Here is a 25030-nt window from a genome sequence, read left to right as displayed (position 1 = left end):
TTTGCCAGTACAGAGCCAAGCCAGCCTGTGCATCCATGCAGTCTGACCATGCTCTAGTAACTGTTGGCTGACCAGTTTTAAATATTCATTTATAATATACCCAAAATTGATAATGGGCGGTTCCAAAAATGGAAGCTGGACAAGTCCATTTAAGAAATTTTGCAGGTTAATGGATAAATTTCACTTTCAAATAAGTGTTAAACATGAAAGCTGATTGAAATGTGGTTGTCAATTTTCAGCAGAAGAACGTACTGATTTTACAAAATGAAGATCAAAATGAAAATTCCAATGACTTACAGAGATAAATAGCTTTTACCATCTGTCTATCATCCAAAATGACAAAAGTTGTATTTGAGATTAAGTTCTTTGTATTTTTCAGAACCAAGCTGGGCCTCGATCAACCGTGGTGTATTGATATGTGATGAGTGCTGTAGTGTTCATAGAAGTCTTGGTCGACATATTTCTCAAGTAAAATCACTTAAAAAAGGGCAATGGTGCCCAACACAACTTGCAGTAAGTAGATGTGTTAATTTCATTATGTTGCAATTAAAGTTAATATTACATAGAGGATATTTGTTTGTTTCAGTGTAAGATCGAAAATATTTCACCGAGTGAACACCAGATTTTGCAATATTTTCCACGAGTGGGCGTAGCCACGAGTGAAAATATAATAGTGGGGTTCACGAGTGAAATATTATTTGATCTCACATGTAAAACAAACAAATTTTTTTTTATTTCATGATTTTTTTAACGATTTTTTACACCATTTTACTGATTTTTTGCCGCGTAACGTCATGCTCTTATCTTCAATGACGTCATCAATAATGACGTCACAATGTTGAAGCAAAATATAATTCCATGATTATTTTTAGATTTTAGATGTTTTTCAGCACAACGTTCTTAAATATTTACGAACTACAGTTATCACGTACAAATTTTATTATGATTGACTACATTTCCGCTGAAAAAACATTCATTAATGATAAATATTTTATTTTTACGCCAAATATAGTTCGGCTACTGTGAAATTATATTTGGTAATCATTACTGTGAAATTATCAGAATATAATTAACCGTTATAATTCAGTAATCTACTGCAAAACATGTAATAAATTTGTTTAAACACATTTATTTAAGCTCGATTGAGAAACAAGTTCTTGCAACTAACATTAATCTCTTTCGAGTCTGCTTCCTGGAACCAGCCAGTGCTGATGTCGTTAAGAAACATGGTTGTGACTTGATTAGGGCTCAAACCCATGATCCCTGGGTTGAGAGGCAGACACCTTAACCACTAGGTTAATATAACATTGAAATCTGATTTCCTGTAATACCTATGTCCCTGCACTATATACTCAGTATTATATATGTATAATGGAATATGTAAATGATTTCTTTGCTTTTTTCACAAATTGAGTTTAGCATGTTATTTAAGCTAAATTTGAATGGGTTGTGTAAGCATCTTAGGGGCGGTTTTATGTCATGATCCGAGCAGTCCATCTGTTAGTCTGTGACAACATAATCAAGAAAAAATAATGGGTCATCTGATGTTAAAACAGCAGAAAGGAAAACAATACAATGCATTCTATTTCCATAGAATAAGGGTCCAGATTGGCCCACTATAGAACAGAAGAAAAAAAGAGACGCCAAAAGTCTACTTACATGTAGCCCATTTTGATTGAAATCATGGCAAATAAGTGAATACAGTGAGGGAGCCAGTGGGTACTTAGAAATGTTTGATTATTTTGGGTTCTTAAATCTTTTGATTATTTGTTAATTACCTTCAATTTATTGCATCTGTGTAAATTTTTATTTTGACTTTATGTTTCTATATTTAGATTTTCATCTTCTCTTTCTATTTATAGATGGTTCAGCATCTAGCCAGTCATGGAGCAAACAATATATGGGAATATTCTTTATGGGATCCCTCACAGAAACATGGCCGACGTAAACCAGCATCCAGGGATCAAGTGCAGTAAGTAATCTTCATGTAGTTTTCTTTTTTTATCAGGTATTCCTGAAATCTTGGTGTCTTTGAGTCATTTGAGATTTACTTAAATTGACTGCCAGATATTATTGTTATTTTAGTAAAGTTATGTTGAAATTTTTACCAAATATTTTCATATACTTTATGCCAATAATGTTGTTTTATTACAAGATCTGTAAAAATCTCGGAATGTATCAGGTAATTGATTCTTTGGCTTAGTGGTTTAGATCAATTGAAAGTGAATGGCTGTGGGTTTGAATTTCACATATGAAGCTTGAGTTTTTATGTCTGCTGATTGATTTATTTGGAAGATATATTGCTTAGTCTGTCTGTTTGTCTGTCTGTTTGTCTGTCTGTCTGTTTGTCACAAATCTTTAACCTTATCCACAATACAGAAGTCTTTCCATATACAACTTCCAAACTTAACAGGTGAATGCACCTTGATAAGCCCTACACGCAAAGTTAGCTTACAGGTCATAGGTCAAATATCAGGGTCCATACTGGGAGCATGGCATTTATTCAAACATACTGTTAGTTTTGAATGCATTTGTATCTTATGGTGTTTGTTTGAATATTCATCCCTGTAAGAATTAATCCTCTATGCACAATTTTCAATAAAATGAAAGAGTGATGGACCTTATGGTTCTACAATATACAAATACATGTTTGTTTAAATCTTAAATGTATATAAAAATGTTACTGAATGATATTTTCAGTCCTGTGAAGGCAGATTTTATACGTGCCAAGTACCAGTTCCTGTCATTTTTGAACAAAAGTAAAGACACAGATATAACATCACTAGATGATATCAGTCAGGTATGTGGTTTATTTAACACCAATTAAAAATGATGGGATTGAAAATATCCCTTTTACCAAATTAATGAGGTTTTTGCTTGTAAATTATTGAGATTAGATTGTTGTACAAGGCTATTCTATTAAAGTTTGTTAAAAAAAAATATATGCTTGAAGATCTTAATCAATTATGAAGAACTAAATCATACGTCGGGAATACTTTCATCTTATTTCCTTTGAAGAAATAAACACAATCATCATTTTATTTCCTTATTTGACGTATTCATCAATGAACAAAAATTAATATCAACCTGTCTTTGGTATAGTTGAACAGATTTTCTGTTTAAATAGTTTCTCTTTTATGGATAACAGATTTTATCAAGTAAAGTTGAAAAAGCTGGAAAGTCACCATATTGTCACCTTAGTGCAGTAAAGGGTTAACTTCTTATATAATTTAATAGCAGTTAATCAGTTACTTTACTATGGTGACAATATGCTTGTTACAGAGTTGTATGACAAATAACCGAAGCAAAAAGAAATGAAATTGATCTAACAATGTAACAAATCAATCTTTCTATTTAAAACATTTTTTTGTTTTCTTCTGTTTACAGCAATTACACTCTAGTGTTCGAACAAACAATTTAGAAACAGTGTTGAGGTTAATATCTAAAGGTGCTGATCCAAATTATTACCACCCGGTAAGTTTACAACACGATTTATGTTCGTAGTTTTGATCTTCGGTTTTAATAATCGGTATACCAAATTTTCCTGCAATCTTAATTAAAAAGGGGCGTCCGTGGCCGAGTGGTTAAGGTCGTTGACTTTAAACCACTTGCCCCTCACTGCTGTGGGTTCAAATCCCAAAAGGGACTTTGGATTCTTTCATGTTAGGAAGCTAGCTGCTAGCTTACGGAACGTCGGTGGTTCTACTCGGGTGCCTGTTCATGCCTGAAATAATGCACGGAAGGGCACCTGAGGTCTTCCTCCACCAGTAAAGCTGGAACGTTGCCAAATGACCTATACTGTGTCAGTGTGACGTAAAACCCAATCAAACAAACTTAATTAAAAGTAGTGAACAGTAATGAAAATAAATACAGAAATTATGTAGTTGTCGTATTATCAAGTATGTGGGATTAGTAGTCTGTCTTGTGGAGAAATTGGTAATAACTGGTTAGTTATCCAGAAAAGCTGGTTACGTGTCCAAACACGGGAATATGACCAAACCATGTGTTAAATCAGTATAGTAACCAGAAAAACGATCAAGCTGAAAAACAGGCATGATAGATGTTAACAATTTTTTTGACAGTGGAAGTTAGTTGCAAATTTATAATCTCTCTGCAGATACTTGTAATATTTATCACATGTATCAGATTCAATTTCCATCATACCATACAGAAAAAGGTAAATTTAAAGGTTCTCTTTGCCATCCATTAGGATTCTTGATATTTATTTTGTTCTCATGCATATTCTGTGTTGTTTTTGTAGGAGAAGGGTAATTGTCCATTACACGTGGCCGCGGGATCAGGTCAGATTTTACAGATTGAACTTCTAGTCATTTACGGTGCTGATCCGGGAGCATTGGATGCGTTCGGAAAAACACCTATAGACTATGCCAAGTAAGTCAAGCGTTTTCCTCTAATTTTACATGATAATTTTGTACAAAGAAATTTTTTTGGAGAAAATTAATAAAATCAGTGAAACAAGGCATTTGTAGAACTTGATAAATTAATGTAATCATAGACCTAGCAGATGTATTATAGCCTACTTAATTGAAAAGAATTTGAACATAAACCATATTTTTGGATAAAATTAGGACTCCCTTCTTATATGTGATCTGTCATATAGGCGGGTAAATTGGTAATTTGTGTTGGTCGAAAAGTTACATAACGGCATTTTTGTTTAATGCTTGTGAATATATTCACATCGAGGATTTAAAATTCTTTTGCTAGATAAAGCTCTGCAGCTTGTTTGAAGAAAGTTGTTCTACATGAGTGCCCCCACATGTCTCGTAATGTTTTAGGTGTACCGCTGAGCTTCATTTGATTGCAAAACAGGAAAGTTGCCTTACCACGTTAATACCTTATATGGACTCGACCATCTTTCTATTGGATATAACACATTTTTTAGGGATTTGAAATATGTACTAACTGAATAGCAAACAGTGCACACGGCACTGATACAAACTGTGCTATATGATCATGGTTTGAAATGGTTGCATTGGTAAAAACAGTTGCAGCATGCAGGCTCAAATTGTAATATTGATGTGACCTTTAAAGAAAATATTTAAATACTTCTGGGTTTTTTCATGTCCTTGAAACTGTTCTCATGTCTTGTAATTAGAAATTAATTTTGTGATAATGTGTACTTAAAACTTCTTAAATGACATTGTTGAATTTACAGAGCTGAAGGTCATGAAGATATAGCTAACAGACTAGTTGAGTGTCAATATGAACTCACTGATAGGCTAGCCTATTACCTTTGTGGCAAAAAACCTGGTAAGTTGAGTTTTTATAATCAACTGACCTCGAATTGCTAGAATTTGTATAATCTTTGGAATATCTTGAGTTACTACTAATTTTTAATCTCATCGTTTACTACTAATTTTGAATCTATTGAATTTCTTCTGACTTAGCAATTGTTTTGAGTAACTACTGACTTTGAATCTCAGGTTTCCACTGACTTTGTTTTTTTTTTGGATGATTACTGACTTGGAATCTTTTATAGTTACTGCTGACTTTGAATCTCTTGGGATTCTATGGACTTTGAATCTCTTAAATCTTTACTGACTGAATCTTTTGGGTTACTACTGACTTTGAAAATCTTTTTTGTTATACTGACTTTGAATCACTAGAGATATTACTAACCTTGGATCTCTTTGGTGACTACTGACTTTGAATCACTTAATTTTCTTCTGACTTTGAATCTCTTGAATGTCTATTGACTTATACTTTTGGTTTTCTACTGACTTTGAATGTCTTACTTTAAATCACTTGAGACACTATTGTCTTTAAATCTTTGGTTTCTACTGACTTTGAATGTCAGTGGTTATCCTGACTTTATTGCAGTTATACACTGATCATTTTCCTAAATCAGTAAAATCAGGAAAATTTCCATATATTATCTTGATAAGTTCCTATGTGTCATGGATTTCCAATAAGCTTGTCAAAAACAACTGACAACTAATCATTACTATTCATTTAAGTGTAGAGAACTTTGATATCATATTTCTTATAATATTTGTTGAAACTGTTAGTATGCCATAGAAAGCAGTTTATGTAATGTGTGTGATAAATATGTGAACACATCTTGTTTAGCTAAATTCAAAATTCTGCCATTTTTCATTGTTGAATGTTGAATCCCCCACCACTGTGGGTTCGAATCCCTACAGGGACTTCGGATTTTTTCATGTGAGGAAGCTAGCTTACGGAATGTCCAAGGTTCTACTCAGGTGCCTGAAATAATGCACAGAAGGGCACCTAAGGTCTTCCTCCACCAGTAAAGCTGGAACGTCGCCATATGACCTATTATGTGTCGGTGTGACATAAACCCAATCAAACAAACAAACATTGATTAACATTACCTACTTTAGCAATAAATATCATGAATTGTCATAATGAGACAATACAATAATAAAATAATACATGCATATTTCCCTATTTCAGAACACTACAAAGGTCAACATTTTATCATCCCAGAAATGGCCGACAGTAGTTTAGATATGTCAGAGCTCGCAAAACAAGCCAAGAAGAAATTACAACAGGTACTTTAGTTGTTTTATACATTGATAGAAATTATTTTGGTATGCTGGATTATTGCGAATCAATGAATGTAGAGGTCTCAGTGGTTGAATGGTTTACCTCCTTCAAATCCCTCACTAATCATAGCTATGGTTTCAGATCCTGCCAGGGACATTGAATTCTTAGAGAGCTTTCCATCTAACATACAAAAGTACAGTGGTTTCGTTGTGACTAAAATAGTACACATAGGGTTTTTCTTGTGTATCATTTCTACTTTTTTATCCTGTGCAAGATTAACCCATGTCAAGCCACATGTTTGAAATAATGGGATGATTATTATTTCAGTTGTCAAACCACCTTTTTGAAGAATTAGCTATGGATGTTTATGATGAAGTAGATAGGAGAGAGAATGATTCAGTCTGGTTGTCGACACATGACCACACGTCGATCGTCAGCGATCGTCAAGCTGTTCCCTTCCTTCCAGTCAACCCAGAATTCTCCGCCACGAGAAATCAGGCAAGTATATTGTCCTATAAGTGTATTTGTGTGTTTGGAAATATGTTCATAATTCTGAAATATATTTCTTTGGTTATGTAATGCATAGGCATAATTATTTGTATTTCAGTAAAGCTATTAAGGGTGCAATAAATTGAAGGAAGTGTTTTGAGCAATGAAAATATTGTTACTAGGGCATATTAAAATTTGAAGTAACTTATGCTAGCATAAAAGAATTAACTACCCCAATAAGCCAGGCCACACTCTGTCATAAGCCATTAATAAATATCAGGAAGCAGACCTAAGCACAATTATTTTAAATTATTGGAACTTCTTTTACAAAGATAAAAGCTTTATATTTACATAATTCCCTTCAAATATATTTTGTAAGCATAAAATGTATTTTAGAATTTAGTAAAGCACTTGATTTTCTGAAGCATATGAAATTAAAGAACATTATGTTTGTCTTCTTGCAGGGTCGACAGAAACTTGCACGATTTAACGCCCGCGAGTTTGCCACCTTAATTATAGATATACTCAGTGATGCCAAAAGAAGACAGACAGGAATCATGTCCCCGCCACTTACAATCAAAGAGAAAATGGGTAAGTGATTTACCTATACATGGTTGTAGGGCCTTCAAGTTCATTTATCATTTTTAAGGAAATTTAAAAATATGATGGCACAGATGTGTCAGATGATCTTAGTCTGCGCTTGTCGCATTGATAAACATGTTGCAGCAAAAAGATAATTTGGAGGTCATATCTGGAGAGAGTGTTTTCAAAATGGTGTCTCTGTTATAAAACTTAAATGAATTATATAAGAAAACGGGATAAAATATTCCTTAACAAATATTTCTAAGTGCTATTTTTAATTTGTTGAATTGATTTTGTGTGTACAACCCTTAGCATAATTTTGATTTCGTCAAATCAGGCGCATTCCTTCTTTTATAATGTACTGCATTACTAACAAATTATTCAACAAATCACATGTTACAACAGTTGTTGGGAAAAAAATCACGGATTTGGTATGTGTTGGATCATGTTTGAATGTTAGTTAATGTTAAGGCTGGTATAGCTCTTATCATATTTCAAGTTCAAGTTTGAAGCAATATAAATACTGGTCATTTTCAAATAAATTATGACAAATATCAAAACCAAAGCAGTTCATTTGTTTCTTTCTATGTTTGATATGATCCCTAATTCAATGTGTTCCGAATGACAGGTCTTGGTATTGTCATGTACATGTACCATCATAGGTAAAGAAACATAACTCTGTCACCCATTCCTCCCCTCCTCCAATTATCTCCCTTGTAAAAGTTTATTATATTGCTAATGTTTAACATGTTTAAAAGGCTTCTTGCTTTACACAATTACATACCAACACAATGGCCTTTACTTTTATTTTTTCGAGTTATCTCCCTTTTATACACTTTGAAATTAGTTATGGTTTACTATTAATAGAATTTTGTATATTTGGTTGTTTATAATTCTACTAAGAACCAATACCGCCTCCGTGGTCAAGGGGTTAGAGTCGATGACTTCTAATCCAGTTACCTCTCTGGCGTGGGTTCGATCCCCGGGAGATGCTTTGGTAGTTTAGCGCGGAGGAAGGTTGTCTAGTACTGGTGTAACTCTCCAGGAACGATGGTTAGGAAACTACCCGCCTATATGACTGAAATACTGTTGGGAAAAGGCGTAAAAAAAACAAACAAACAAACAAACTAAGAACCAAATGCTTTATGTATTTACAAACAAATATAATGCTACTTTCATAGAAAGTTATGTTAGTTTGGCATCAATTTTCCCTAGTTATCTCCCTTTTACACTTGTTTTAGTAGGTTGAATATTTGGCAAGTTTAATTTGTAAAGGTATCAATCTTTCCTAATTACTAATACAGAGGTCAGTCACTTTAATGTTATGGAGTTTTCTCCCTTTATAATCTTAGTGAATACATTCGTGTAATCTTAGTGAATACGTTGTTTTTCTTTTGTCTGCAAGTTTAATATTTTGACCTTCTACAATAAGCACTGACAATTTATAAATTTGTAAAAGGTCATGAGTCATATTACATTTAACAGGGTTTCCATTAAGTTACAAAATCTAAAAAATCTAAAAATCAGGGACTGCAAAATGTCTGACATTGGAAGTTACATTATTAGTGATAAAGAAGGAAAAGCCTGAAAATCAAAGTGTAAATGACTCCCAAACTTCCACTAATCAAAGCCCTGAAATTTTAATCACCATTTTCAGTGTTTCTGAACACAGCAATTACAAAAAATAGCTGCTTGCCATTTTTGTAAGTTTTGCTTGTTTACCAAGAATATTTTCTAGTTTACAGTTGTATTCAAATGTAGCTATCAGCTACGTTTTACAAGGAGTAAAAAGGTTATAAATCATAACTTCTGAATTTTTAGATAAACCATGATACCTTTCAATGATCATTTTCTAATTTTATGTTTATTAGTGTATGATGTTTAGCCTAATAAAAAGTCCATTTTAAGTAACTCTTAATGGTATAAGTCTAATTTGTGTAGGCTAGGTTACCTCCCTTTAATTGATTTATGTATACAACCAAGGCTGGTATTAGTGGAATTTGCTATGTATTGAGAAACTCTAAGCTTTTGAGGAAAAGCTACAATTTTATTGCAATTAAAATTCTTGTGGTGAAAACTGCAATCCTAAGAATTTTTATCTGTTATATATTAAAATATGTAAGGAATTTATATAGTACTTATGCCTTTAACTTGCTGCTGAAACAAGAAGTGAACAGCCTTTACTACTTGCTACCAGTATGAAGCCCGGTCAGCATGCACATCCGCTTAGTCTATTAAGGCCCTGTACTCTTGGGAGCTTAATTCTTGATATTGAAGCCCCTATTACTTTGAATGGACTGTTCCAAATTCAGTGAAGGGCAAATCCATTACATAAATTCAGCAAGTTACTGTAAGTGAATTTATGAGCACGGATGTATGTAAAATTGTTATTTTCACATGAAGTTTGGAATGATTTATAATAGGTAATTATGGTAATATAGGTAATAAAGTGATACACATGTTTAAAGCATTTAATTTTACAAAATTGGCAATGATTGTTAGACACTCAAGTTTAGAGCCTTGTTAAAATTAAAATTGAAATATTTTAAAATGCTTGGGGATCATTTTCCTCATCTCGTAAAAGTTACGAAGGATGAAGAAAAAAGAGAAGTTTTAGAAGTGAATTTTGAGAATTTGTTAACTATAATACCGAAAACAGTTATGTACGAGTATACACCTTATTCATGTAATTTTGCCATATTGTAATCTACATTTTTATTTGTTTTTGGGTGGGGGCTTGGGATTTTTGTCAGGCTGATATTGTAATTAAGGTCATAAAATGATTTTCCTGCTTTTACTTAAGTGGAGGAAGACCTGAATTTCTTAAGCCGCATATGGCGACCGGAACAACCCATTGCAGACAAAAGATTAGCCATTAGGTTGGTGCCGTCTGATATTGCCTGCACTGTTCACTGTTCAGTCAAATATTTGTTTTGAAATTTTCCCTAAAAATGATGAATGGGCTTTATCCAGATTGAAAGATGGACTAGTCCATTTAAGACATTTAGTGGTGTAAGTATTGAATGCCTCTGAATTAATGCAATAGTGAAGACTCTATGGTTCATCCCAGTGGTACCGCTGACCATGTAATTTGTCACCTTAGTGCAGTAATGGAGTAAGTCCTTCTAAATTTAAAGGATGAGTTAACCAGTTATTGCACTAAGGTGACAGTATTGGCTTGCCAGAAAAGCATCTTCAAATGAAAAAATTCAAAATCTCAGGCTATTATAAAACATGTCTGTTTCTATTACATTAACAATTTCAATCATCTGAAAATTGCATCCTATTTTGTCATTGGTAAAGAAACTAACTAAACTGTCACCTGTGAATCCAATTGAAATTAAATGCTTTGATTTATATTTTTTGGTGATAATTTATATGGTTTACATTTGTAAACAGCTCTAGAGGCTTTCAAGCATGGAAAATGCATGTTACACTCCAGTTGAAAGGTTGTTACTCAAAGTGTTGATAAGTATTTCGAAGTTTTTCTTTTAAGATTTTATTTACTTATTTTAATATATACTCATATTGGGACTGTAACATTAGTGTTAAAGGTATTTATAATTCATTTCTTTTATCTAAATAAATAAAAGTTATCTGATTGTTATACAGCAAACATGTAAATAATTATCACCATGTGTTTTTATACTGCAAAATAGCCTAAGCACAGATTGACTCACTGTGCTCCAGACTGATTAAAGGTTGGTTTCTATATTGATTAAAGGGTCAGTAGGTCAAAGGTCATGCCATAATGACCTTGAATGTAAGAATCATTACCACTTTATTACTAGAATACACATCCCCATAAAACCTTAAAACTTCAAAAGGCAATTGCCTTGACTAAGTACTGTCATTGGTAAAATAAAATATTTAACATCAAAGTGATCCTGAAGTTGAAATCTCTTTTATACAATATATTTAATCTTTTTAGGGGTTTAAATTGATGCAGGGACAGTTAAGAACTGTGGTTAAATTTAATTAAGCTATTTTCAAACAATTTTGAAACTTTGCAATTTTAATTCTTGACTTGCAATTACTGTTAGTGGCTTTTCTTAGTAAATTGGAAACTTTTTTTTTTTTTTTTTTTTTTTTTTTCTTTCTTTTCTTTCTTCTTTCTTTTTTTCTTTCTTCTTTCTTTTCTTTCTTTCTTTCTTTCTTTCTTTCTTTCTTTCTTTCTTTCTTTGCTTTCTTTTCTTTCTTTCTTTCTTTTTCTTTCTTTCTTTCTTTCTTTCTTTCTTTCTTTCTTTCTTTCTTTCTTTCTTTCTTTCTTTCTGACATTACAACAAAGATCTACATGTCATTTAATTCACTCATTCAAATGTAAGTGTGTTATAATTTGGCAAAAAAGTAAATTACTAGCCACTAGTGATAACTGGGTTGTTGTTATATTGTCACTGTTTTGTGACAACTTCATTTATTATATGCCTCAGAGATGACCTATTTTTTGTAACATTTTTCCTGAAGAAGTAAAAAAAAGATCATTTAAGCGTATATTTTTAGTTTTATAAGCCCGTCTGTTCTTTGCAGTCATATAATGATATATGGGCCATTTGTTTTGACAGTGTGAAAGTTTTCACAGGTTGCAGCTATTTAAATGGTGTATTTATGCAAATATTTTTAATGGGTGTACTGCTGCAAAGTTTTTCTCTACATCAATGTTTATTTATAGTATAAATATGTAATAAATTTGGATGGATTTGTTTATATTTGACAATATTTTTTTAGCTCACCTGTCACAAAGTGACAGGGTGAGCTTTTGTGATCGCTTTTCGGCCGGCGTCCGTCCGTCGTCCGTAAACTTTTACTTTAAATGACATCTCCTCATAAACCATTAGGCCAATTTCATCCAAACTTCACAGGAATGTTCCTTTGGTGGTCACCTTTAAAAATTGTTCAAAGAATTTAATTCCATGCAGAACTCTGGTTGCCATGGCAACCGAAAGAAAAAACTTTAAATATCTTCTTTTAAAAAACCCTAAAAGCTAGAGCTTAGATATTTGGCATGAAACATCTTCTAGTAAGTGTCTACCAAGTTTGTTCAAATAAAAGCCCTGGGGTCAAAATTGGCCCCGCCCCAGGGGGTCATTGATTTTCCCTATATGCATATAGTAAAAACTTAAAAAATCTTCTTTTAAAGAACCCAAAGAGCTAGAGCTAAGATATTTAGCATAAAACATGTTCTAATGAGTGTCTACCAAGTTTGTTCAAATAAAAGCCCTGGGGTCAAAATTGGCCCCGCCCCAGGGGGTCATTGATTTTCCCTATATGCATATAGTAAAAACTTAAAAAATCTTCTTTTAAATGACTCAAAGAGCTAGAGCTAAGATATTTAGCATCAAACATGTTCTAATAGGTGTCTACCAAGTTTGTTCAAATAAAAGACCTGAGGTCAAAATTGGCCCGCCCCGGGGGTCATTGATTTTCCTTATATGTGTATAGCAAAAACTTAAAATCTTCTTTGAAAAAACCCAAATAGCTAGAGTTTAGATATTAAGCATGTAACATCTTCTAGTAAGTGTCTACAAAGTTTGTTCAAAGAAAAGCCCTGGGGTCAAAACTGGTCTCGCCCCAGGGGTGTCATTGTTTTTAACTATTTGTGTATAGTAAAAACTTAAAAAAATCTTCTTTTAAAAAGCCCAATGAGCTAGAGCTTAGATGTTTAGCATGAAACATCTTCTTATGGGTGTCTACCAAGTTTGTTCAAATAAAAGCCCTGGGGTCAAAATTGGCCCTGCCCCAGGGGGTCATTGATTTTCCCTATATGCATATAGTAAAAACTTAAAAAATCTTCTTTTAAAGAACTCAAAGAGCTAGAGCTAAGATATTTAGCATCAAACATGTTCTAATAGGTGTCTACCAAGTTTGTTCAAATAAAAGCCCTGGGGTCAAAATTGGCCCCGCCCCGGGGGTCATTGATTTTCCTTATATGTGTATAGCAAAAACTTAAAAAAATCTTCTTTTAAAAAACCCAATGAGCTAGAGCTTAGATGTTTAGCATGAAACATCTTCTTATGGGTGTCTACCAAGTTTGTTCAAATAAAAGCCTTTGGATTAAAATTGGCCCTGCCGGGGGGTGGGGGGTAGGTAGGTCATTGTTTTTCATTATATGTGTGTAGTAAAAACTTAACATCATGAAACATCTTCTAATGGGTGTCTTCCAAGTTTGTTCAAATAAAAGCCCTGGGGTTTAAACTGGCCCCGCTCCAGGGGCCTATATACAGGTGAGCGACCTCAGGGCCATCATGGCCCTCTTGTTGTTTTTTTTCTTTCATTTATTTTCTCTCGCTATGTTAAAATATATTATATAATGTCATGCAGACATTTTTTGTGCATATTTTATAGTTTATTTATTTCAGATTATTTGCTGTGATGCATATAAACATTATTTTGATATACAAGGCCTTTTATGGCATGTCGGCTATGATTTTTTATTTCCGGATCTTTCGGCCATCATGGGTTGTAGGTTCGAATGAGGACATGGCCTTTGGATTCTTATATGTTATATGTGTTTATATTATTACTTTAAGTTACTTAGGTACCCAATAGTTTGTTAGTACTATTCAGTTGTGTGTGAAATAATGCACAGGGAAGGGGTACCTGATGTCTCTCTCCCTCCAACAATTAAAGTATGTTTTCAAGAGATAAATGCCAATGTAACTTTAAAACAAAGTTAAGTAAAGCAGTTTTGTTTGGAATATTTAAAATCTAAAATTGTTATAATGTTTGAATTTATAGAAATTTGAGAGAGAGAAAAAATGTTTCGGTAAGAAATGTGCGATTTTGTGCTGTTTTCCCGGCATATTTTGTAAAATGGATTTTATTGACCAATACTGAATTAGGCATGTAGGCATAGGTATAGATAATTTACTACTTTAAGATGGGTGAAAGTTGCGAAGGCTAAAAATAGATTTTTTTCTACATTTTGTCATTAAGTTACGCGCACTATTTCTCAAGCTTCATCAAAAGTAGACAGCATGAAGTAGTGCAGGCTATATCCAGGTAAGCGCTAGAATAGCAATCATGGCTTTTTGCTTTTTAATGCTGAAATTGTTAAGTGTATGTTTCTTTGTTTCAGAGAAGAGAGAAAGTTTACCAGCCACACCGTCATCATTTCATCGTGTTGCAAACAGTTTTGCCAGTGATGATGAACCATTATACGACAGTGTCGCGTCAGACGAAGACTATAGTAGTGTCGATAACCTTAGTCTGCAAAATATGAAAACTGACGAGTCAGCACATAATACTTCACAAGATATACACATGCATCATGATGTAAGTAAAGCCATGTGACTTATGAAAAATTCTTTAAATATCCTACTGAAACGATCTACGGAAACATCCTTTCAGTTTATTCAATTTTGTTAAAGAGAGTAGGGCAGTCTTTTTATGTTTTATGCAGTTTAACGGTTTATCCTAAAAATTCTTTGTTTTCAGTTATTGGTCAATGACCATAATAATAGTAAATCTTTTGAAAATATTTAATTAGTTAAGCTCAACTAGGCAATGAGAAAAATGAGCCTAATATCACTTGAAGTAAGTTTTCATTTCTAGATGTATAATGATACAGCCTTGTCTTGTAGCTGTGCAGGGAAAATGATAAAATTACTGTTTGTTGTTTGAATGCGCATCATTATATCACTCGGGCTACGCCCTTGTATATAATTCCTCGCATCCGAAATAAGAACAGTAATATTTATTGAGCGATAAGTTTGGGATATATTATTTCTTAGATATTGTTATATTTATGTATCCTGGCTTAACCATTGACCTATGGAATTTTTGGAACTGTCCATTATAAATTTTGGGATATCAACATGACAATTTCAATTAGTCAGAATACAGTATAATGCGTGGTCAAATATTTAACCACATAAGTAAGTTAATGGTTTTGCAACTATGATGCCGACTTCGACAACATATTTACTTAATTAAATATAAATAGAATTTACATAAATAAATATGAATTTGTTACATTATTGATATTTTTTATTTAAGCACTCTTAATGATAGAAATAAAACATTGTTATATCTTAGATGTATGTTTGATTTCTTTTAAGGATAAAGAATCTACCCCAGTCCCTGTCTCCAATGATCATAGGGTAAGTTTAAATCTATATTACACTTGTTAGGGGTGGGGGTCTTCGAAATCAAGTAGTATGGATTACTGACCTTGAAACTCTTGCATGTCATAGTCCAATGGAAAGAATCTAGCTAGTTATGAAATGAAAGGTAAATAGTTACCTGCTTAAAAATTGCAGAAAGCAGCAGCAATGGCAGTGAAGTTACCTTTTGAAGTCTTCATTATTTGATGTGACGCAAAATTGTACCAAAAAATAAAGAGGAGGAATGGTGAAGAAAGAATGTGACACTATATTTTTTATTTAAAAAAAGGTTTTGGCCAATTCGAAGAATCTTACCTTTAGCAGATATCATAAAAAGTATAAACACCTTCTTCATATATGATGGCCTCTGGCCAAATGGTTAATGTCGCAAATTTCAAATCACTTGCCCCTCACCACTGTTGGTTCGAATTACATTAGGGACTTTGGATTCTTTATGTGAAGAAGCTTTCCAGCTAGCATAAGGAAAGTTGGTGGTTCTTCTCAGGTGCCTGCTTGTGCCTGAAATAATGCATGGAAGGTCTTTCTCCACCAGTAAAGCTTGGAAGTTGCTGTATAACTTTTACTGTGTCAATGTTACAAACATCAAGGAAACTGGTGCTTTATGAAAAAGAATTACATTTTAATTCTGTAGTTTCAAAACAAAGATAATTTGTTTTCTAGAAGTCAACAACAGAAGTGCCAAATGAGAGTCACATGCCGCGGGAGGTTGAAGAGGTGCTGGAGATACGGCAAGCCCTGATGCATTCACAGTCAGAGGTTCGCCAACTCATACAGGCCAATAAAAACTTACAAAATGAAGTCGAGAGACTTAACAACTTGGTAAGTAACTTTTTGTCCTTTATTTTATTTTCGTATCTTGATCGGGAGCATAATTACAAAAGAAAAAGATGGTTTATTTGTTTAAGTGTCTGCCTCTCAACCCAAGGAGAGTGGGTTGTAGTCCTGATGTTTATGACTGATACTGCATATCACACCAGGCCTGGACATTTTAAAACTTTTTTTCTGGGATCAGTCTCAAATCTCAGGATTTTCATTGGTCAATTTAAATTTTGTGCTGGTTTTTGACCAATCAAATGCCTGAAATTTGAGTATGTATGCTGAGTAGACTCAAAAATGGTTCAATAACAATTAAGCTTCAAGCTTATATCACAAACATAAATGTAAAAAAATTACAACTAAATAAGATTTATTTAATTTATAACAGTTATTAGGAATAATTGTGACAGTTAAAGCTTACATGGGCAGTATGGTAAAGCTTGCCAGTTTGGATGGCTTCTTACTTTCTTTATGTGTGAATCGTGCAAGAGATGGTAAATCAATTCATGTGATCAAATTATCTAACTAGTATATAATAGGTTGATGGATCTATACTGATAACTGTTACCGGAAAATAAAGAAATGGAGTCACAAAAGTGGCACTGGTGTGCAATATAGGGTACGCATATGAGAAATGGTGATATTTAATACTTCAAAACAAGTCCTCTTCGTGAATTAAAGGAAACTGAAAATCTAAATATCAATGCATGTTTTATTCATGACAGGTACATACTTTAGTGCATGAGAACTCTATGCTACGGGAACAACAACAACAGCTTTTACGGGGTCAAGGTCACATGCACAATGGAGTCGAAGGTCAGGACCAACTGGGCAGGATTCCTGTGGTTCAGTCACGGTCTGCAAGAAACAGTGGTGGCGCTCGTCCGCAGTCCATGTTCGAGCCACGAAACCAGGAGAGGCTTTCACAAAAGTCGAACAAAGTAAAAAAAATTTAAACTATTTAATTTAAATTTGATGAATAAGAATGTATTTTAAAGAATAGTTGGGCTGATCTACTGACCAATGGCATCTGCAACCCATGTAATCATTGTCTGCGAAGGCTCAATCTATATAAATAAAAACCAGAGAGTAAAATAACAATAGATAATAAGGATCTTACACTGAATACCTGTACAGTCTGGAATATCTAGCTTGAGGGTAACTGTTTACGGCGTTAGCATATGAATTTACAACTTATTTCATGGTGGCAAATTTTAACACTATCGGAAATTTTTCTATATAGACAAAGAAGGCCCGTAGCGTGCATTATTCTACAACAATGCACTCAGAATTGATATCTATTTCCTAAATGACATCATTCTAAGAATGCAATTCATTCATAAAAGGCACGTGGGAATGACATCATTTAAAAGACTCAACTTCACTTACACAGGGGTGGCGGGGGGGGGGGGGGCGTGTATGAAATGTTTTTCCAGCACACATGCGTCACAACATGTGAGAAAGTTATCTGTTTAACTAACAGAAGGTTGATGGTTTTATGTGTGTATCAACTTATGCCTGAAATAATGCATGAGTGGGCATCTGAGGTCTTCCTCCACTAGTAAAACTGTACAATTGCCATAGGATGGTGTTAGTATGACTTAAAAACTATCAGGTTTCTTAGTATTTTAGCTTTTGACGCTATTTTGGACTAACTATTGAGCTAATATAATAATGGATTTGTATTTTATTTTTGTAACAGGGTCAGTCGAAAGATGATTTGTATCCAGTTCAGTCAGGAGGTGATGTTGGTCAAATGGAAGGAAACAAGGTCTGTTTATGTTATAAATCTGTTTTTTCAAGTCTTGTTTTGTTGTTGACAAAATAGCTTGTTTTGATATACATGTACTCGGGTAAAACGTTAAACTATGCAGTGATGAAAAATGTGTACTTTGTACTGAATATAATATTGTAAGTTATTATATACCTGCGTTTGTACTAAACGACAGAAAGAAACGAAAATCATATTAATTATGAGTGTTCCAGTGTGACATTGCTGGTTTAACATTATTTAGTTCTGATAGTATTATCATACATGATTAAAATATCAGGAAGAATAAGATATATAGGTTGTTGTACGAGTAAGTTTGTTAAGGACTTGAATTCAGCTCTCATAGATTCTGTCACATATGTCCCCACCTTAGTGCAGTAACAGGTTAACTCATATAATTTAATGAGTTAACCTGTTACTGCGCTAAGATGACGATATAACAGATGGCACTTATTTGCCTCGTGTGATCTTCACATAGCAAAATCCTCTTGAGCCAAATGTTATTTCCAAATCAAAATAAAGATTACGATCATCACATTTTGCACATTTTTCAGTCATCGAACACAAGTTCGGGATCGTCATTTTCTCAGGGCAGCGGTGAACTACGCAATGACTCGCTAGGTCACTATGACAACCCGATGTCTCACTACGACAATCCACGCTCACTTCCTGTTGAACAATGTGCAATAAGGTATGATCTTTTCATATTTGATCAATCTTTTACACTGCTGGCATTTGTTGCGTTATTATTCAACACAAATGTAGATATTTAAAGGAAACCAATATAAAATGTGCTTGAATATAACAAGGATTAAAAAAAGATCAGGTTGATTGATTTTTATCATTAAAAGAAAAGATTGGGTAAACTTGTTATTTCTTGGTTTACAACTTTTATTATACACTTGTCTCAATAAACTTGCACGTAAGTTGAAACGGAAATGAAGATAAGCACAATGTTCATGAAATGCCCTTGACCATGAAAGTATTGGTTCTATTAACAGGGTTTTGTGCATATAGTAAAACCCTTATTCCATTTATTTGTGTAACTTTAAACCAGCTCGATTTCTTTAATGAAAATTTCAAGCTCCTATGTTTGGAACTGTTTATTATCAATTATGGGGATCAAGGTTGGTTTTGAGTATAGAGCCTGATCAGACTGCACAGATGTGCAGGCTGGCCTGGCTTTTTACTGGTGGCATAGGCTAATCACATTGAGTTCAAGCAGGTAATGGTTAAATGGACTTGTCCAGTTTCCATTTTGGACACTTTTGATATAATTATCAAGATGAAAATCTGAAATTGGTCGGGCAATACTGAAATTGGTTTAGCAACTTTAAATTTCAGCCAGAATGCACTCATTTGCTGCAGGTAGGTTTAGCTCAGTGCTAGCACCAAAAAGCTATTAACTTTGTTCCAGAATTGTTACTAGGGCTACTTTGATATGTAAAAATTATTGGGTGTGTAAAGAAAGATTGAATTAATTCCTTGAAAATATTTTTATAGGGAACAATGTGAATATGAAAGTTCACGAGGGGAAAGTATGGAAGGAATTGAGGGATTCCCGACATTAGAGCTTCTCATGTTAAAGACGGAAAAAATTACAAAGAAAATCCAGGAACTCTTACTCTCTGCACAAGAACGCAATATTGCCAGGTATGTTTATATATCATGAGAGGCTTTTGTGGCTGAATGGTTCAAGTCCCTGACTGAATATCACATAACCAAAACTGCTATTAGTTTAAATCCCACTAAGGAGTTTGAATTCTTTCATGTTTATGAGGAAATTAGCTAATGCAAGTTCAGTGGTTCTACTAAAATGTCTGGGAAAAAATCCACTGTAAGGCATTTGTGACTTTCCTTTAACATGAAAGTCTCCATATGACTGTCACAGACTCATTTGCTTAATACCCAACCAAAAACATTTTACTAAATTTCACCATTTATTTGACTCTGAATAGATAAAGAACTTTAATATATATTGTTAATTAAATTTTTGTTACAGTTATGGCCCTTGTGCAGATAATATCCACGCAGCAGTATTAGAGATGGCGGCTGTGTTTCCACAGGTACAAATACATTTCTCTTCTGTTTAATCAAATTTACTTTTTATGCTCCCTTGAGTTGACCTTCCTAGGTTGTTCAAATTTTGAAAAATAGTGACCACATAAAAATTCCGAACATAATGAGAGCATATGGGTTTATGCTTGCCTATAATAGTGTGGATCACAAATTCAGTATGACACTGCTACAAATTGAATGCAGATAATTTGTCAAATTTGTGTCAATCTGTAATTAAATGTCTAGACTGGAGGTCTGTGAGTTTGATTCAATAGAGAGAACATCAGATTTGTTAGCCAAGGGGTCGCTGGTCTGATCCTCCGGCAAGAGGAAATTTCTCTGTGACAATTGATCTCAGACATGAAGTTGAATGGTCATATGTTCCTCACCGCTGAAATCATGTGGAATTAGTTAACAGTCACTTGTGGAGAAATTGGTAATTACTGCTGAGGTATCCAAGAAAGTCAGTTATGTGTACTGCCTTTAAAGTCATCTCCAAAAATGTGTTGAAAACAAAATTCAGGATTGAGTACCATTGATAAATTTAAATATACATATATACAATGCCAAATAGACACTTGCACATGAAGAATGATTCTTGAAAATTATGTTGTATGCTTTATCATTCCAGAAACCATTCTCAGAAAGCGTGAAATGTGCGTTGCATTTACTGATGACAAGTGCAGTTCGGCTGCAGGAAGAATGTTCGGAGTGTATTGACCTACCCTCTGACCCCGCAGAGGAATTGACCTTTGACCCTTCTATTAAAACGCAACAAGTGATTCAGTGTGCCTATGATATTGCCAAATCTGCCAAGCAGCTAGTGACTTTGTTTCAATGATCTTTATTTTAAATCGGCTGGTTGATCCAGATTGTTAATAGTTAAATGGAGACATTTTATGGTTATTTTCTGTTAAAGGGAGACAATTTGCAGTTATTTTTTGTTCAAGGGAGGTAATTTGTGAAAATTTCCCATGATTTAAATGAAAATGTGCAGTTATTTCCTGTTAAAGGGAGATAATTTCTGGAAGTTTCCTGTCAAAGGGAGAAAATGTGCAGTTATTTTGTGTTAAAGGGACAGTTTTTTCCAGTTCAAGGGAAGCAATTCACAGTTCTTTCCTATTCAAGGGAGACAATTTACTGTGTATTATTGACTCCAAACCTTGTTTAGGGGAGTTATTTTTACTGAGAAGCTGCTGGTCTCCTTGGAAAGGAAATAATACTTTATGTTACCCAGTAATAAGGAATAGTTTCACAGAAATCTCTGTTAGCTATAAATAAAAGATTATTTTATCAAAGATTATTAGATTTATATGATGAAACAACTGTTTTAATAAAAGCAAAATGTTTCATAAGACAAGAAAACACTTGACATGATGGAAGAAGTGGGATTATTTACCTGAAAATTGATAACAATAGGTGCTTAGATTTGAATAAATTCATATAAAATGGCAATAGTGTTTCCAAAATCAATAGTCTCATAAATACAGGGAGACAACTCTTAAAAATATGCTAAATTCATGTAATGGATTTTCCCTGTTACAAATTTGGGACAGTCCATTTAGAACTTATAGGGGGATTTCTGCTATAAACTACAAAAAATGAGCTGCCATCAGTATATAGCCAGGTCAGACTGCACAAACATTCAGGCTGGTCTGGCTCTATACTGGTCGCAAAGACTAATCACTATGAGTTCAAGCAACTATGTGTTCAGTCAAAGCCATTTTGTCAAAAGAAAAAGTATCGTAATTGCCATCATACTTAATTGAGCTGTATGAACAAAAGTCCTTTTTATCACACACCCGTGCCGATTTTGTGACTCTGTAAATATGGTATTGCACGGACGTGCATATATTTTGACATAACATCATTAGCGTTATACAAACATAGTGTAAAGACGCGCTAAATGTTAGCGTTATACTATAGGCGTGTCAATGAAAAATGACTTATTTCACTCCAAACGGTCTTTTTTTTCCGTATGTGATAAATAGTATATTTAATTTGTGTAAGTTCATTACTGAATTTATTGCACTCGTTGAATAAAATAATATGCTCGCCAGAGGCTCGCATAATATAATTTTATTCAACTTGTGTAATAAATTCAGTATTGAGCTTACACTCATTCAATATCCTCTATTAATTAGTTTAAACAATATTTATTTATAATCCATACATATAATAATAAGGTACATGAAAAAAAAATTATGGATTGAATAGGAAGTTTGAAAAGCTTTTTATATGCCCGAAAGAATTTCGGGCATATTATGTTATACCCCCTGGCGTCCGTCCGTACGTCCGTCCGTCCGTCTGTTAGCAATTTGGTTTCCGGAGCATAACTTAAGTTCCATTTGGCCCACAGTATTCAAACTTCATAGGATGATTGCCCATATTGGGTAGAAGACCCCTATTGATTTTGGGGTCACAAGGTCAGTCACTATTAGCTAAATACTGAAAATGGTTTCCGGAGCATAACTTAAGTTCCATTTGACCCACAGTATTCAAACTTCATAGGATGATTGCCCATATTGGGTAAAAGACCCCTATTGATTTTGGGGTCACAAGGTCAAAGGTCAAGGTCACTATTAGCTTATTACTGAAAATGGTTTCCGGACCATAACTTAAGTTCCATTTGACCCACAGTATTCAAACTTCATAGGGTGATTGCCAATATTAAGTAGAAGACCCCTATTGATTTTGGGGTCACAAGGTTAAAGGTCAAGGTCACTTTTAGCTAAATACGTAAAATGGTTTCCGAAGCATAACTTAAGTTCCATTTGACCCACAGTATTCAAACTTCATAGGATGATTGTCCATATTGGGTAGAAGACCCCTATTGATTTTGGGGTCACAAGGTCAAAGGTCAAGGTCACTATTAGCTTAATACTGAAAATGGTTTCTGGAGCATAACCTAAGTTCCATTTGGCCCACAGTATTCAAACTTCATAGGATGATTGTTCATATTGGGTAGAAGACCGCTATTGATTTTGGGGTCACAAGGTCAAAGATCAAGGGATTACTATCACCTTTAAACTGGAAACAGTTTTCGCTCAATAACTCAAGTATTAATCGAACTACAGCTGTAAAATTTTATAGGATTAACAGCTTTATACCCCTGACGTCTTGGTGTCCATCCGTTGTAGCATTTTTACTTACAAGATAACAACTTGATGGTGGTGCTTTGAAAACAGCAACTGTATATATACATGAATTTTCTTCAGCTATAAAGGAGGATTGCTTTTTGAAGGAGGTAATACTGTATTTAATTCCCATGTCTTCCTCACTAAAAGAAAGAGTACTTTCAGGCATATAATGCTCCGCCTAGCGGTGCTCTTGTTTAAAAACTCTATGTTAAAAAGTCCTTCATGGCATAATTGTAAGACTTCCATTACATACATGTCTACATTACTTGTGTTTCTAAGTGTTTTTCTTGCTCTCCTTATTTCTAAGCAATGGTACTAATCTACTTGATTTGTAAAGAAAGTTTTGTAGCTTCAGATTTTCTTTGCAAAATGGATCTGTCAAGTACAAATTTCACTTGCACTAAATAGACTTTTGAAATTATTTTACTATTCCCAGCAAGGAAGGTAGAAGTTTTATCGTATTAAATTAAATGAAGCAGAGTTTTTAAGTGTTGTGATTTTGATGTTTTAGTCATCTTTTTCTTTTGTTAATTTTGTTTTAAGGGTTGTTATGTTTATATTTTAAGATTTGAATAGAAATTGGTCAGTAATGCAATGTCTCTTAATTTTTGTGAATAAAAGACATGAAATGATTGTATTTAAGGAAACAATATATCGCATAAAGTAAATGTAGTTGGACAGTTTATGACAAGTATATGATTAAAAATTATAGGTGATATGTTTCTGTTTCATTAATTTTTGTTATACCTAAAAATTAGCTTAGGGAGTTAGACCACAGTTCCTTTGACTGCAGATCATACTTAAAGTTCTAAAGGTAGATATCTTTGAATCCTAACAAAGTAATAAGTATGAATTGATAATGTTTCCGAGGAAGACGTGTGTGTCATGGCATAAACTACTTAAAATAGCAAATTGAAAATTTTTTAGTATATGTTTTATAATAATCTTGTTTGTTAAGTAACAGAGACAGTCTTTGTTTTTTGTTGTTGAGAAATCACCCATAGGGGTATGAAAACTCTGCAATTGGGTAGGTTTTATTATTGTTATAGAATGTAACCAGTTATAGCTTCACCAATTTTATAGAAAAAAAGTCTCCATATAACTAAACTGCTGTCAATGTGACTTAATTTTTGGTACTTTGTTAATTTATGTAGTTTGACGAAGCAAAAAGTTTATGTGGTGTACCTGTAATAATCCTTATAGCCACAAGCTTGCATTATTTTTTTTTTTCATATAATATATATATCCAAAGATGGTCCACACCCCTCTCCCAAAGCCCCTCCCCCCCACACCCCTACAACTTGCAATATTTATTTATTACTTTATATATATATATATTTAATTGTTTTATTAATATGAGCACATCATGCTCAATGTGCACCCTTAGGATCTATGGCTGTCGGTCAACCCAATTTTTTTTTTAAACAGTTCACCAAATTTGATGAGTTATAACATGGTAAATTACCACAACTTGCATACATTTGTGCTAAAATATTGAGAGAAAAAAATAAATAACTGAG

At 33.6% G+C, this 25030-nt stretch overlaps 1 protein-coding gene across 2 annotated transcripts in view; it reads left to right on the top strand.

The window, feature by feature from the left end:
* LOC132752749 (ARF GTPase-activating protein GIT2-like) overlaps positions 1-23465 on the top strand; it is a 38165-nt gene extending 14700 nt beyond the window's left edge. For both annotated transcript variants that reach the window (XM_060743122.1, XM_060743123.1), the window contains 18 exons: positions 380-513; positions 1863-1972; positions 2701-2800; positions 3388-3474; positions 4262-4392; positions 5177-5271; positions 6439-6536; positions 6859-7029; positions 7485-7611; positions 14678-14874; positions 15660-15701; positions 16386-16544; positions 17267-17482; positions 18244-18312; positions 18867-19003; positions 19816-19965; positions 20315-20378; positions 21002-23465. In XM_060743122.1, coding sequence (XP_060599105.1) covers positions 380-513; positions 1863-1972; positions 2701-2800; positions 3388-3474; positions 4262-4392; positions 5177-5271; positions 6439-6536; positions 6859-7029; positions 7485-7611; positions 14678-14874; positions 15660-15701; positions 16386-16544; positions 17267-17482; positions 18244-18312; positions 18867-19003; positions 19816-19965; positions 20315-20378; positions 21002-21211 — 2297 coding nt within the window. In that variant the 3' untranslated portion in view covers positions 21212-23465. The remainder of the gene's footprint in view (positions 1-379; positions 514-1862; positions 1973-2700; positions 2801-3387; positions 3475-4261; positions 4393-5176; positions 5272-6438; positions 6537-6858; positions 7030-7484; positions 7612-14677; positions 14875-15659; positions 15702-16385; positions 16545-17266; positions 17483-18243; positions 18313-18866; positions 19004-19815; positions 19966-20314; positions 20379-21001) is intronic.
* The last annotated feature ends 1565 nt before the right edge of the window (positions 23466-25030 follow it).

This window comes from Ruditapes philippinarum, unplaced genomic scaffold (assembly GCF_026571515.1).
Source record: "Ruditapes philippinarum isolate M1 unplaced genomic scaffold, ASM2657151v2 ctg1815_1_1_1_1, whole genome shotgun sequence".
NCBI classification, from domain to species: domain Eukaryota; kingdom Metazoa; phylum Mollusca; class Bivalvia; order Venerida; family Veneridae; genus Ruditapes; species Ruditapes philippinarum.
Note: the sequence above shows the minus strand (reverse complement) of the source record. Positions and strands in the feature narration are given on the sequence as shown.